Source organism: Lissotriton vulgaris, chromosome 9, assembly GCF_964263255.1.
Source record: "Lissotriton vulgaris chromosome 9, aLisVul1.2, whole genome shotgun sequence".
In the NCBI taxonomy this organism is placed as follows: Eukaryota; Metazoa; Chordata; class Amphibia; order Caudata; family Salamandridae; genus Lissotriton; species Lissotriton vulgaris.
The window spans coordinates 598,005,026-598,019,968 of record NC_141697.1 but is presented as its reverse complement, the minus strand read 5'-3'; the positions used below and the strand labels follow the sequence as shown (position 1 = coordinate 598,019,968).

At 48.5% G+C, this 14,943-nt stretch overlaps 1 protein-coding gene across 1 annotated transcript in view; it reads right to left on the bottom strand.

Annotated features, from left to right (window-relative positions):
* Positions 1-280: 280 nt before the first annotated feature.
* JKAMP (JNK1/MAPK8 associated membrane protein) overlaps positions 281-14,943 on the bottom strand; it is a 62,666-nt gene continuing 48,003 nt past the window's right edge. The window contains exon 7 of the mRNA XM_086938207.1: positions 281-921. Within this exon, the coding sequence (XP_086794333.1) occupies positions 703-921 (219 nt within the window). The 3' untranslated portion in view covers positions 281-702. The remainder of the gene's footprint in view (positions 922-14,943) is intronic.

Genomic DNA, 14,943 nt, shown 5'->3' with positions numbered 1-14,943 from the left:
ATTTCCAGAACAGTGTCCATGTGATGCCACACTGCCACATTCTGGGGTGCAGAGGTACTATTGAAAAGATCCAGAAACCAGATTTGATCCCCGAGTAATATTCAAAAGCTGAGGAATGTGCATATAGAAGTCTATAGGAATCTATGCTTTGTAAGCCAAGGGCGAGACTTATGGTTCTACGCTATTTATAAATTCCTTCTGCAACCTGCATGAATTTCCTTCTGAAGCGGATACTAATGGCAAATTAAATTTTTATGTTCTCAAAAAAAAACTAAAACAATGAAAAATATTTCTTTTAATAAACGCTGATATGAGCAGCAACAGGCATTTCTGAAACAATGGTGTGTCATTCAAGCATAAATAAATTAATGGCATTTCAAATTGTGTTCAACCTGTACAAGTCCAAAACATATAAATACATTTACATTACACAATAGTGTTTAACACACTGCAGGTGGTTTAAGATGTATGGGAGTTTTTTTTCCCTCAGCTGGCTTTCTGGTACAGTTCTTTCATGCAAAAATGTTAGAATATGGCAGAAGGACACCTGAAGGGACAGGCAAAAAGAATACAAAATTAACTGGATAATGCAGCGGTCACATTTTCAACAAAAAAATGTTATTTTGTTTCTCGTAATGGTCAGAGAAATCAGGAGTCCTCTTTCCTGGCAAGCTATCTTGTCCATGTTGGCAATCTATACTTTTAATGTCCATTTGCTCCCTCGGAAAGTATCCTTGCAGGCTCAGTAAACTTTGCAGTAAGTAAATAAAATAATGCAGGTGTGGGTACAAGTGCTAAAAGAGGCAGGTCCCGCTCTAGTTTTTCCACTCTAGTAATAGAAATTATTCCATATGCATGCAGCAGCCAGTGGCTGAACAGGACAATAAGCCTTTTCTTCCTTACAAGCAGATCGTTGAAAGACTTGGGGGAGGGGAAACAAAAAAAGACAAGAGTTAAATTAACAGACAAAGAAAATACAACAATGCACTTTAGATAAGACAACATTAGTCTACAATATTTAAACATGTGAACGTTCCTTTACTTACAAGTTCTTTCAATAGCTGTGATTGAGTGTTTATTGGCTGCCTTTTAGAGCAGGATGTCGCATACAATAATAAAGCAATACTTATTTGTCAAACAATTGGTAAGCAGAAACAGGTTTTTAATGTAGATAGAACACCTAATTAAAACATTAAAGTTAGCAAACAATTTCAAAGTCTTGGTACTGTAAAATGCAGGATTTTATTAGCAACATGAAAGGTGTATTTTGAATTTATGAAGCAGTACAAATGTATATCTAAGGGCATGGCAGTTGAAAAGTTGTCAAAAACAGAAGAGGTGAGTAGCAAAAGAAAACTGAAGAGGAGTTCAATTGAATGAGAGTTAGACATTATGACACTATAATTTCCAGAATGCAACTAGTCACAGGGGAATTGGAACTCAAACCTGGTGAGGATAACAATGTTCATAAAATTGGGGAGCATCCATGAAAACTGCTAAAGGGAACAACTTGGTTCCCTGGCTGATTTACATTGCTATATTAATCATGCAACATACAGACCCAGATATTTTTATTACTTTCTTGAAAATTACCCACATATATTCACAAACGTCTATATCAAACCTAGTCTGAAATAATTAATGTGTCGATTTTAGAAATTTAGTATTTGGGTGATCAATCCAAATAATTTCTGTGAATGTCCTGTGGAGGAGGGTGGACCCCATCCATCCCCTCTTTGTTGCCATGACTCTTCTCTCAATGATCTATCAAAACATCAGCGGCTCGTATTGCAGATATGTGCAGATAAACAATAAAAAGACAGGCTCAACGGTGGAATACAATTGTACTGTCCAAGGGCGCAAATTTAGAAAAATGAGTTCAACAATTGTGTTGAAAACAATTGAACTATCTTAAATACAAGAACGTGATGTGCCAAGTGTTTCACAGGAACAATGGAACACGAGCATTTGTAATGCAATAGGTCTCGCATTATAAAAGTTTGAGCAGTTGGCATTGCTAATAATAATGCAACACTAGCACATGACTGCCTCAAACTAACTTCACAACATAAAACAGACCACAGTTCTTGAAATCAGCCACAATACCTGAAACTGATCACAGTACGTAAAACTAACTGCAGTACGATATCTTAAACTGGTACAAAAGGGGGTGGTGATGGACGGAGCATCTGAATCAATCAAACACTCACACCCAGTCAAAAGATCTGGGTTTAATCCATCACCGTTCTTTAGCCCACTCTGCCACCCCAGTTCAGACATGGCTATATGCAAATCAGTCTGACCCTGTGCCTCATGGGAACAGTCCAGCCCGAACTGTCAAGCCATGTCTTCCCTGGACCGGAAACAAGCTTCCGAGGACCGGTTTCTGACATTACAGCCGTCTTCAGCCCGGCTTGCTTGAATCCAGTGGCAAAGTGAGCAAGGGTGGCTGAGTGAACTAAAGAATGGTGATGGATTAAACCCAGATCAGTTGACTGGTGGTGAGTGTTTGATTTGTTCAAACGCTCCGTCCATCATCCCCTTTTGTATCGATATCTTAAACTGACCACAACCTTTGAAACAAACATATGTGGTACTAGGTAGTATTATGTTGAGTGTAGTTATGTTGTATTGAGTGTAAATATGTGTTGTAAATATGTGTTGTGTAATTATGTGGTATTGAGTGTTGTGATGTGGAGATTATTTATGTTGCATTGATTAGTGTGTAAATATGTGGTTTTTAATTGTATGGTACTGAGTTGTATGAGGGGTGTATTTTTAAAACTGGGCTAGTGTCAGGAGGGTTAAGGGTGAGTGGCAGGGAGGTGAGTAGTGAATGTCAGGAGGCACAAGGGTGACTGTCAGACCATGGGGGTGAATGGCGAGTGCTAGAGAGGTGAGGAGTGAGTGCCAGGGAGATGAGACATAAGAGTTAGGAGGGTAAAGGGTGAGTTCCAGGGAGGGGAAGGGTGAGTGCCGAGAGGGAAAGATAGATGCATGTGCGTCAGGGGTGAGGGGTAGCTACCAGGCCATGTCAGGGGGATGAAGGGTGAGTGCCATGGAGATGAAGGTTGAGTGCCATGGAGGTGAGACGTAAAAGTCAGGAAGGTCAAGGGTGAGTGCCAGGGAGGGGAAGGGTGAGTGCATGGGGTGAAGGGTAGCTGCCAGGCCAGGGGGATGAAGGGCTCGTGCCATGGAGGTGCCATGGAGGTGAAGGTTGAGTGCCAAGGGGCGAGTAGTGAATGCCAGGAGGGACATGGGTGAGTGTCAGGAAGGTGACAGTTGAGTGTCACGCAGAGTCAATGCTGAGTGCCAGAGAGGCAGAAGGGTGAGTGCCAGGTGTGAGGAGTGACTGCTAGGCCTGAGGGGTGAAGGGTGAGTGCCAGGGAGGAGAAGGTTGAGTGCCAGGTCAGGTGGATGAAGGATGAGTGCCAGGGAGATGAGACGTAAGAGTCAGGAGGGTCAATTGTGAGAGCCAGGGAAGGGAAGGGTGAGTGCAAGGGGTGAAGGGTAGCTGCGAGGCCAGGGGGATGAAAGGCTAGTGGCATGTTAATGTTAATGTTAAGCTGAATTTATAAAGCACACTGACACCGGAGGTTTCCTGGCGCTGAGATTGTGATTGGGGTAAGACTGAGAGCTAGTGGGAATTCGAGAGGAGCCAGGTCTTTAAGCTCTTTCTGAAACTCAACAGAGTGTCAGAAGTTTTAATTTGTAGGGGGAGAGAATTCCATAGCTTGGGTGCCAGGAAGCTGAATCTACGGCCACCCAGTTTTTTAACTGCCGGGATGGTGAGCAGGTGAAGATGGCCAGAGCGGAGGTTACGAGCCGGGCAGTGTGGGTTGATGAGGGATTTCAGGAAGGCCGGGCACTTGGTCTGCCGGGCCTTGTAGATTAGGCAGCCGATTTTGAAGGCAGCCCTTTGTTCAATAGGCAGCCAGTGCAGCTTGGACAAAAGGGGTCTAGCAGATTGCCATTTGGGGGCTTTGCAGATGAGTCTTGCTGCCTGGTTCTGCACCATCTGGAGGCGATGGAGCAGGGACCTGGGTAGGCCCCAGTGAAGAGAGTTGGAGAAGTCGAGGCGGGAGAGAACAAGAGAAATGACGATTTGTACCAAGGCCTCAAAGGAAAGCAGGTGAGAAATTTTACGGATTTTTCGTAGCTGGAACATGCTGGCTGAGATAATAGCACCGACATGGGTTTTAAGAGACAAGTCATTGTCAATAGTAACGCCCAGACTTTTTACCGCACTCGACGGAGTGGGAGGAGTGCCCAGCTCGTTTGGCCAAAATTGTGGCCCCCAGTGTGCCGAGCTAGTGCCAGGCAGGATGAGTTCCGTTTTCTCCGGATTTAATTTGAGCTGGTTGGAAATCATCCATTGTTGGATGTGTAGCATTACTGCCTGGAAGTTTGATGCGGCATCAAGGGTGTCCAATGGAAAAATAATCTTCATGTCATCTGCATAATTGAGGACAGTGCAGTTCCAGTTACTTAGTGAATGAATTAACGGTCGGAGGTATAAATTAAAAAGTAATGGTGAGAGGGAGGATCCCTGAGGGACTCCACAGGTGGTGGGTACCGGGGTTGCAGTAAAGGGGCCTAGATGGACTGTTTGCACTCTGCCCGAGAGGAAGGACTTAATCCATTCCCCTGGAGGGCCCTGGATGCCCGCCTGTCCGACACGGTGGCGAAGGATGTCATGGTCCACCGTGTCGAACGCGGCCGAGAGATCCAAGAGGACCAATGCCTGTGGGGACCCTCTGTCGGCATTCTCCCGGAGGGTATCAATGACTTTTAGAATAACTGCCTCAGTAGAGTGAGCTGGCCTGAAGCCGGCTTGGTTAGGTTCCAAGAAGCCAGAACTCTCTATAAATGCCGACAGGCAAGTTGTCACATGGGCCTCCAGAAGTTTAGAGGTGTAAGGCAAGAGGGAGATGGGCCTATAATTGGCAGAGTTGGCGGGATCAGCTCTGGCTTTTTTTAGGAGGGGAACTAGTATGGCCTGCTTGAACACGGAGGGAACCGTACCAGTGCTTAGGGAAGTGTTCAAAAGGGGGAGAATGCTGTCGGGTAAAGCTGAGAATACTGCCCTAAGGACGGGAGGTGGACAACAGTCCTTGGGAGAACCTGATTTAATACGAGTAGTGAGCTCAGCGAGAGTACTGGGGGTGATAGCAGGGAACTGGGTGAAGGAACAGGGGAGGAGTCTAAAGGACTAAGGGAAATGGAAGGAGAGATCGCATTCTTGATGTCTGCGATTTTCTGAATAAAATAAGTATTGAGCGCATTACAGGTGTCTTGGGTTGGGGCCTGAGAGGAAAGTACTCTGTGATCCGATGAGAAATCATTCATGATTTTAAAGATTTCTTTGGATTTGTTGCGAGCTGAGTCGATTCTTTCAGAGATATGTGATGCCTTAGCTTTTGTGATAGCGTTTTTATATTCATTGCGGGCCCTCACAAACTCTGTGCGGTCCTCCTTGGAGTAACCCCGTCTCCAGTTGCGTTCTAGGTGGCGTAACTTTGGTTTTTGAGCTTTAAGTTCCTCGGAGAACCAGCGATGGGAATTGCCATACCTAGTGTGAGCAAATCTGGTGAGAGGGGCGAATCTGTCACTGGCTGATTGCAGCCAGGTGGTTATTTCGTCTTCCATAGAGTCGATACCAGATTCTGAGTTAATGATGGGGCGGGTATTGGCCACAAAGTCAAGGAACCCCTGAGAGTCGAAGGAGTTCCATTTACGACATTGTCCACCAGGAAGGGTAGGGGCCTTAATGCTCCCTTTGATCGTGATGGTAACCTCTATCAGGTGATGATCTGACCAGAGGCAAGGGGAGATGATTGGGCAAGACAGGGCGAGGTTGTGGGTCCAGACATGATCAAGAATGTGACCCTTGGTATGGGTGGGTAGGGTAATGTGTTGTGTCAAATTCAGACTGGTCAGAATTTCGAAAAGCTCAGTAGCGTGAGGCCCTGCTAAGTTGTTATCGTACCAATAGTTGAAATCGCCAAATATGGCGATTCTAGAGTAATGAGTAAGCAGGTCAGCTACCTGTTCGCTCAAAGATAATGGGAAAGATGGCATCGACTGAGGGGGGCGATAGAGTAGTACAAGAGCGAGGGCACCACCTTCAGTTTCCAGGCTTATGACTATGTTATCTGTCCCAGGTAGAGTAAGCGAAGCGGAAGTGAGAAATCTGAACTTTTTATGGATAATGGCCGCTACTCCGCCTCCGGGGCGGTTCAGAGGACGATTGACATTAAGGATGTAGTAGTCTGGGGGGAAAGCCGCTAAAACATCCGGCATGGAGGTGAAGGGGGAGTGCCAAGGGGGAGAGTAGTGAATGCTATGAGGGACATGGGTGATTTTCTGTGAGGTGAAGGATATGTGCCAGGGAGGGGAAATATGAGTACCTGGAGGGTTGAGGGCGAGTGTTATGGAGGTGACAGTTGAGTGTTACAGAGAGTTAATGCTGAGTGCCAGAGAGGGAGAAGGGTGAGTGCCAGGTGCGAGGAATGACTGCCAGGCCTGATGTGTGAAGGGTGACTGCCAGGGATGTGAGGGGTGAGTGACAGACTGCAAACAGTAGTGATTTGGGTTCTAGAAGGAGGTGCGGAGATCATCGCTCGGTGTGTACTTGGCTGGGACGCTCCAGTGCCATGCCCAATTTGGCTGGATGCAAGAACCTCTGAAAGGCGGGTGCCAGGTTACTAATAACCTTAGTACAGGAGTGGGGTGCGCAGGAGAGAGTAACATCTTCAAACAAGAAACTAATAAAAATCCTGGAAACTCCAATTTATGGCTTTGCAACCTTACGTTGAAATTCATTAGTAAATGAATAGGCTTCCGTTGCGGACTTGCAAGTTGTTACAGCAACTTTTTAGATAAAGTTTGCATTGAAAAGAAGCCAAAGCTAACACAATTTTAATTAGTAATGGTAAGATTCGCACTGAACTAGAGACAAGTTAAAAGAGCACCCCAGTATTGAACTGAGGATACAGCATAATTAAATATTGGCAATATTTGTCTATTTTTCACATCTGATAGTGAAAAAAATGGTTGTGTGTGGTTGTGTGTGTGTGTGGTTGTGTGTCTGCTTGTGTGCTTGTGGTTGTGTGTGTGTGGTTGTGTGCTTGTGTGCATGTGTGCGTGTGTGGTTGAGGTTGTGTGTGGTTGAGGTTGTGTGTGGTTGAGGTTGTGTGTGGTTGTGTGTGTGTATGGTTGTGTGTGTGTATGGTTGTGTGTGTATGGTTGTGTGTGTATGGTTGTGTGTTTGGTTGTGTGTGTATGGTTGTGTGTCTGCGTGGTTGTGTGCTGTTCTGTGTGTGTGTGTGTAGTTGTGTGTGTGTGTTGCTGTGTGTATGTGTTTGGTTGTGTGTGCATGTTTGTGTGTGGTTGTGTGTTATGTTATATAGTTGCACTGTACTGCTAGTCGAAACTGTCCTGGCGCGAGAGAGGATCGTGGTGTCAGCTAAAGGAAACAGGGAAACTACAAGGCTTGCCTAAATAAGTGTGTTTTCAGAAGTTTTTTAAAGCTTGTGAGGTTTGACATATGCCTAAGTACGTCGGGAAGGTTGTTCCACATCTGAGCAGCTCTAACCGTCAGAGATTGCCCCCCTTGACGAACTCTCTTAAATCTGGGAATAACCAAATGTCTAAGGGTGGCTGATCGCAGCTGACGGGATGGTTGGTAAAAAACAAATCTGTCCCTTAGGTAGGAAGGGCACGGGCCATGTAAGGCTTTGAAGGCCAATACCAGGGTCTTAAAGCGTACTCTTTGAGCTACTGGAAGCCAATGTAGCTCCCTGAGCTGCTTGCGTTCGCGGAGTCTCCTTGGAATGTCAAAAAGGAGCCTCACTGCCGCGTTCTGGACCACTTGTAATTTGCGAATCAAAAAGTCAGGCGCACCGATGAAAAGGGCGTTTGCGTAATCCAGACGCGAGAGAATAAGTGCTCTGGCTACTGTTTCTTTTGCCACTTGGGGAAGAAGGGGAAAGAACTTCCGAAGGGTGGTTAGGGTACCAAAACATGTACCCACCAGCCGCGTGATTTGTTCCCGGAAGCATAAATCAGCTCCAAACCAGATCCCTAAGTTTTTAGCAACCCCACAGTCCCCATTGGGGCATAGCGATCCACTGGGCCAAATTGATTCCTTAAAAGCCACCGGAAAATGGCAGTACAGAAGTATCTCTGACTTGTCCTCATTGCATTTGAGGCAAGCCTGGGCAAGCCAGGCAAAAACTGAGGACAAGCACTGCCGGACTCCATCGGTACATAGATTGTTCTTGTCCCAAGTGAAGAGAAGTTGGGTGTCGTCGGCGTAAGCCATTATTTTCGCACCCAGGCTCTCGGCCAAACAGACAAGAGGGGTCAAATAAACATTAAAAAGCAGGGGACTTAAAGTCGACCCTTGAGGAACTCCTGTATCTACCCTGCTATTCGATGAATGGTAGGGGGGCAGCCATACTTGTTGGAACCGGTCTGTGAGGAAAGATTTAACCCAGCTGAGGGCTGTGCCCGTGATGCCAATATCCTCCAGCCTAGAGAGAAGCTGGGCTTGGGGTACCGTGTCAAACGCGGCAGAGAGGTCCAAAAAAATTAGAGCCGCTCTGCCGCCCCCATCCAGACATTCCCTAATGGCCTCAGTGATTTCCACAAGCGCGGTCTCAGTGCTTAAGGAGGTGCGGAAACCGGACTGGGCAGGTGTAGAGCCCCAGATGATTCCACAAACTTCTCTAGCTGCCGAAAGGCAGCCTTCTCACAGACCTTGGCTAGAGCAGGGAGCAAGGAAATGGGCCTATAATTGGAGGTAATCAGAGGATCCGCTGAAGGTTTTTTGATCAGTGGGAGAAGTTTTGCTTGTTTCCACTGAAGGGGTACCACGCCTGTTTGTAAGGACTCATTGACCAAGTCAGTCACTATAGGAGCAATAACTTCTGCCACACCACTCAAAACCCTAGCAGGGCAGGGATCAACTGGGGACCCGGACTTCAGTGCTTTTAGGATGGCCATTACGTCCATCACTTCGACTTTTTTAAAAATGGACATCACATCTTTCGCCTCTGTGCTATTAGATGTGACAGGAAATCGGGAAGGTTCATAGTGATCACGAGCCCCCTGAACAGGTGGGGGATTGACCAAATCGGAAGGCTTAAGACTCGCTTGAGTTTTATGTATTTTTTCTATAAAGTAAGTGGACAGTTTCTCACACTAGCTTGCAGATATGGGGGGCGACAAAGTTTCTGCCACTGGGGACGTAAAACTTTTGACAATAGAGAAGATTTCTCTACTGATGTTTTTGGCCTTGCGAATCCTGGCCGCATAGTGGTCTCCTTTAGCCTCCTTAAATGCGGCATAGTAGTCTTTTTGCACTGCTCGGAGTTCCGCCTTAGCTACTGGGCAGTACTCCCGCCTCCAAATCCGCTCACGCTCCTTACAACCTATCTTTAAGGTTTTAAGATGTTCTGTGTACCAAGGAGAGGAACGAGAGGCTCTAAGCCGCTTTTTACCTTTATGCTGGGGTAGCGAGCTTACCGTGGAGCTTATCCAGGCCGGGAAATTCTCAACAGCTTCCTCTATATTATGAGTCTTCACCGGAAGGGTATGGGTCAGAGCTACTGCTAAGGCTGGAATACTAATTTTCTGGGGGAAGGGGTCTTGATGCTCTTTAGCTAAAGCACGGGTCCTGTCAAGCTCCCAAGAGAAGCCTACCAAGAAATGGTCCGACCACGTAACTGGACGTGGGATGTCAGATGTAATATTAAAATTGGAGTAGACAAGATCAAGGCAGTGCCCTCCAAGGTGAGTAGTATCATGACCCAGTCGCCTAAGATGAACTAGATCGCAGAGATCCCCCAGATCCCTAACCCCCGGGGCTGTCGGAACATCCATATGGATATCAAGATCCCCCAAGAGCAGGAACCTGGGGAACCTCAGCGCCCTCTGGGAGACTACCTCCTCCAAAGATTTAATAAAGGAGCCCAGAGGGCCTGGGGACGATAAATCAGCATCCCACCCAAGGTGAACTGCGGAGAGAGAGCTATTGAAAATTCCAATGCTTCCCCATCCACAATAGCTCCTGTGCATTCCTTCATCAAAGACCATTTGTCCCTATATATTACTGTTAAACCTCCCCCTCTGCCCGAACTACGGTCTAGCCTCGCTATCTTGAAACCCCTGGGAATGGCCAACTCAATCGTCGGAGCACAGAAGGTGTGCAGCCATGTCTCTGTGACGAATAGGAGGTCAAGCGAATTATCAATTATCAGCTCGTGAACCTCCTCCGTATGCTTGACTAAGGTGCGCGCATTAATGAGGGCAGCGCGAATTTTAGAACAAGGGTCACCGCTAACCGGAGGGGTATGAGTAGAGGCAGAGCTACTAAATTGAAAATGACATATAGGGCAGGACCGCGCCATAGAGTGTAAAACCTCCCATGGCGTGCAGTTGCCACAAGGGTTTTTATTAAGAGAGTGAAGTAACTCCCGACTATATATGATCGGAGTGTCTAAATGATGAGATCCTAAACATGCAGCATTTCTGGCCCTGTGCGCTACCGGGGCGCTGAAGGGAGCAGACGGGTTTACCTTAGGCGCACCTTCGGCGCGCCATCGACGCGCCCGCTGCGCCCGTCCGCTGCGCTCACGGAAACACATATGCTTTATGTGCCCTGCCTCCCCAAAAGCGCAAGATCCGCTAACTCCGGCCAGGCTCCAGGAACAACACAGCCCAAGAACGCAAGGACACGGAAGGGATCACATACGAACGCCGCGAGAACACGCTACGGCGATGGGACTTATCATGGCTCCATGTAGTGTGCAATAACTGTTGTACTTGCCAAAGAACGGAAGACTTTACCTCATACTTTACACGCCTTACTCCTGGTGTATAAAATAAAATTCCTAAAGGTTTAATGCCCATTTGGCCATAGGATACTCTGTCGATTGCAATTTCTCTTTGCTCACTATACAACTCATTTGCCTTGAAAAAGCCCGCGGAGGGCGAAAAGCGCGTCGTCTGTGACGGTGTGGCAAAAGAAAAAAATTATAAATAAATGGACTTTGAATAATAAGGAACATTGTACATGTCTTTTTGAGGACTACAAGGAGTTTGTGGAATAACTTGTTTCGGATTGCGGTGGCTAAGTGCCAGTTGGAGAACAGTAACTAGAAGGGATGTGCGCTGGTACTTCTATCATAATTTGTGTACGACATTCTGTCTCACTTTGAGTGAGCAGGATATCGTGGGTTGTGCTTTCAGGTGGATAAGCACGATACCAGAGTAGCACTCCAATAGAGTGTGTCTAATGTACTACATTGTAACCATTACCAAGGAGAATACTTATTTGTAGATGTGCGGATCAAACAAAGCAAATCCACTGTGTGTTTTTTGTTGTCTAACACAGCCCAAGATGGCGCCTCGCCCTCCACTCAAACAGCACAGTCAGCCGCGGTGGAACGGGGCGAGGGAGGCCGCAGAAAGAGCGAAAATGTGCAGAAGATGCAGTTGAATATGCAAATGTTAAAACCAGTGCTCAAAATAGTAAGTGGCAATTTTTAAAACGATATTAGGCGCCACCATCTAAATCATGCCGGCGCTCACTAATTAGACTGACAAGCTTTTGGATGTAAATAGCGAGCTCCCAGATGAAAAAATAGCTCACACTGACACAGAGTCCCCCCAGCGAACCTCAGGCGCTGCCACCGACCTGAAAGTTCACGGTTGTGTGTGTGGTTCTGTAGGTTTGGGGTTGTGTGTGTGGTTGTGTGGTTGTGTGTTTGTGGTTGTGTGTGTGTGTGGTTGTGTGGTTGTAGTGCGTGGTTGTGTGTGTGTTTTTGAGGTTGTTTGTGTGTTGTGTGTTGGTGTTGTTATGGTTGGATGTGTTGTTGTGGTTTTGTGTGTAGTTGTGATGGTGTGTGGTTGTGTGTTTATTGAAAATAAACCAAAGCTAACACAATTTTAATTAGTAATGGTAAGATGCACACTGAAATAGAGACAAGTTAAACCAGTTTTTGGTTTTGAATACCCGAACACCTCTGAATTGGCAAAGAGGGAGGTGGGGGGAGAGGAGTAAGGTCACGCGCTGGTATGGGGATGTTGCGCGGGAGGCGGAATGCATGTATGAGGTACCCCATCTAGGTGCTGTTGGTTATAAAGCAACACTATGCGAGAAGCAGTATTGCGTGTTTACAGCCTGTAGACGGTTTTAAGTGCATGTTTCAAGCCCATCTGCCTTCATGGTGCGTGAAGCAGCGAGCAGACCAGTTCTGTGCCGAAAATGTGCCTGTAGGAAAAGGGCCTCCGGATATTCAGGGGACGTGAGAGGAAGGTGGTAAGCTGCAGGGGGAGAATGCGAGGGGGTGAGTGACTGCAGGTGAAGAGGGCAGAAACAGGCAAGGGACTGGGAGATGGGAATCTGGGGGAGTAGACCAAGCGGATGGGGGAAATGTAAGTTTGCAGGGGAGGAGGTGAGCAGTGGTGCCAGAAAAAATTTCAAAGCGGAGGTGCTAGCCTCACTAGTAGTAATCTTTATTCGGTTTATGACAAAACCATGAAAGTACGATTAAATATAAAACAGAATACATATTACCATTTTAGACAGTATAAAAATGATATTTTTTTTAAATGGAGAACGATATGTACAAGGGGTCATGTCGGATAGTGCACATTGTGTACATCACAGCTTTCCAAACTTTTTATGTTGGGGACACACTTTTTGGAGATGCATCATTTTGGGACACAGTAAGGCAGTGTAGCGAGCGAACGTAGCGTAGCGAGCCCAAACTACCCAAGGGTGGTTCTGGGGGTGGGGGGGGGGGGGTGGGTTCTCACTCACTCTGTCTGTCTCCCTCTCTCTCTCCCTCTCTCTCTGTAACTGTCTCCCTCCCCCTGTCTCCCTCCCTCTCTCTCCTGGTCTCCCTCCCTCTCTCTCCCGGTCTCCCTCCCTCTCTCTCCCTATGTCTCCCTCCCTCTCTCTTCCTCGGTCTCCCTCCCCCTCTCTCTCCCTCGGTCTCCCTCCCCCTCTCTCTCCCTGTCTCCCTCCCCCTCTCTCTCTCTCTCTCTCTCTCTCTCTCTCTCCCTCCCCCTCTCTCCCTCTGTCTCCCTCCCCCTCTCTCTCCCTCTCTCTCCCTCCCCCTCTCTCTGTCTGTCTGTCTGCCTCCCTCTGTCTCTGTCTAACTCACTTCCTCTGTCTCCCTCCCTCTGTCCGCCTCCCTCTGTCCGCCTCCCTCTGTCCGCCTCCCTCTGTCCGCCTGCCTACCTCCCTCTGTCTGTCTACCTCCCTCTGTCTGTCTACCTCCCTCTGTCTGTCTACCTCCCTCTGTCTCTCTGTCTAACTCGCTTCCTCTGTCTCCCTCCCTCTGTCTGTCTCGCCTCCTCTGTCTCCCTCCCTCTGTCTTTTGCCCTCTATCTCCCTCCGTCCGCCTCCCTCTGTCCGCCTCCCTCTGTCCGCCTCCCTCTGTCCGCCTCCCTCTGTCCGCCTGCCTCCCTCCCGCTGTCTGTCTACCTCCCTCTGTCTGTCTACCTCCCTCTGTCTGTCTACCTCCCTCTGTCTCTCTGTCTAACTCGCTTCCTCTGTCTCCCTCCCTCTGTCTGTCTCGCTTCCTCTGTCTCCCTCCCTCTGTCTTTTGCCCTCTATCTCCCTCCCTCCATCTCCCTCCCTCCATCTCCCTTCCTCCGTCTCCCTCTCTCTCCCTCCCTATGTCTCCCTCTTTCTCCCTCCCTATGTCTCCCTCCCTCTCCCTCCCTATGTCTCCCTCCCTCTCTCTCCCTGGGTCTCCCTCTGTCTGTCTCGGTCTGTCTGTCTCGGTCTGTCTGTCTCGGTCTGTCTGTCTCGGTCTGTCTGTCTCGGTCTGTCTGTCTCGGTCTGTCTGTCTCCCTCTGTCTGTCTCCCTCTGTCTGTCTCCCTCTGTCTGTCTCCCTCTGTCTGTCTCCCTCTGTCTGTCTCCCTCTGTCTGTCTCCCTCTGTCTGTCTCCCTCTGTCTGTCTCCCTCTGTCTGTCTCCCTCTGTCTGTTTGTCTCTGTCTGTCTCTGTCTGTCTCCCTCCGTCTGTATACTTACCTCCCTCCCTCTGTCTGTCTACCTCCCTCTGTCTGTCTGTCTACCTCCCTCTGTCTGTCTACCTCCCTCTGTCTCTCTGTCTACCACCCTCTGTCTGTCTACCTCCCTCTGTCTCTCTGTCTAACTCGCTTCCTCTGTCTCCCTCCCTCTGTCCGCCTGCCTCTGTCCGCCTGCCTCTGTCCGCCTGCCTCTGTCCGCCTGCCTCTGTCCGCCTGCCTCTGTCCGCCTGCCTCTGTCCGCCTCCCTCCGTCTACCTCCCTCCGTCTACCTCCCTCTGTCTACCTCCCTCTGTCTCTCTGTCTAACTCGCCTCCTCTGTCTCCCTCCCTCTGTCTGTCTCGCTTCCTCTGTCTCCCTCCCTCTGTCTTTTGCCCTCTATCTCCCTCCCTCTGTCTCCCTTCCTCCGTCTCCCTCTCTCTCCCTCCCTATGTCTCCCTCCCTCTCTCTCCCTATGTCTCCCTCCCTCTCTCTCCCTGGGTCTCCCTCTGTCTGTCTCTGTCTGTCTGTCTCTGTCTGTGTCTCCCTCTGTCTGTTTGTCTCCATCTGTCTCTGTCTGTCTGTCTCTGTCTGTCTGTCTCCCTCTGTCTGTTTGTCTCCGTCTGTCTCCGTCTGTCTACTTACCTCCCTCCCTCTGTCTGTCTCGCTCCCTCCGTCTATATGTTGCTCTGTCTCCCACCCTCGGTCTCCCTCTCCTACCCCCTCTGTCTGTCTCCCTCTCCTTCCCTCTCTTTCTGTCTACCTCTCTGTCTACACCTCTCTGTCTACCTCCCTCTACCTCCCTCTCTATGTCTCCCTCCCTGACTCTCTGTCCCTGTCTCCCTCCCTCTGTCTCCTTCTCTGTCTGTCTCTGCCTCTGTCTGACTGCCCTGTCTCTGCCTCTGTCTGCATC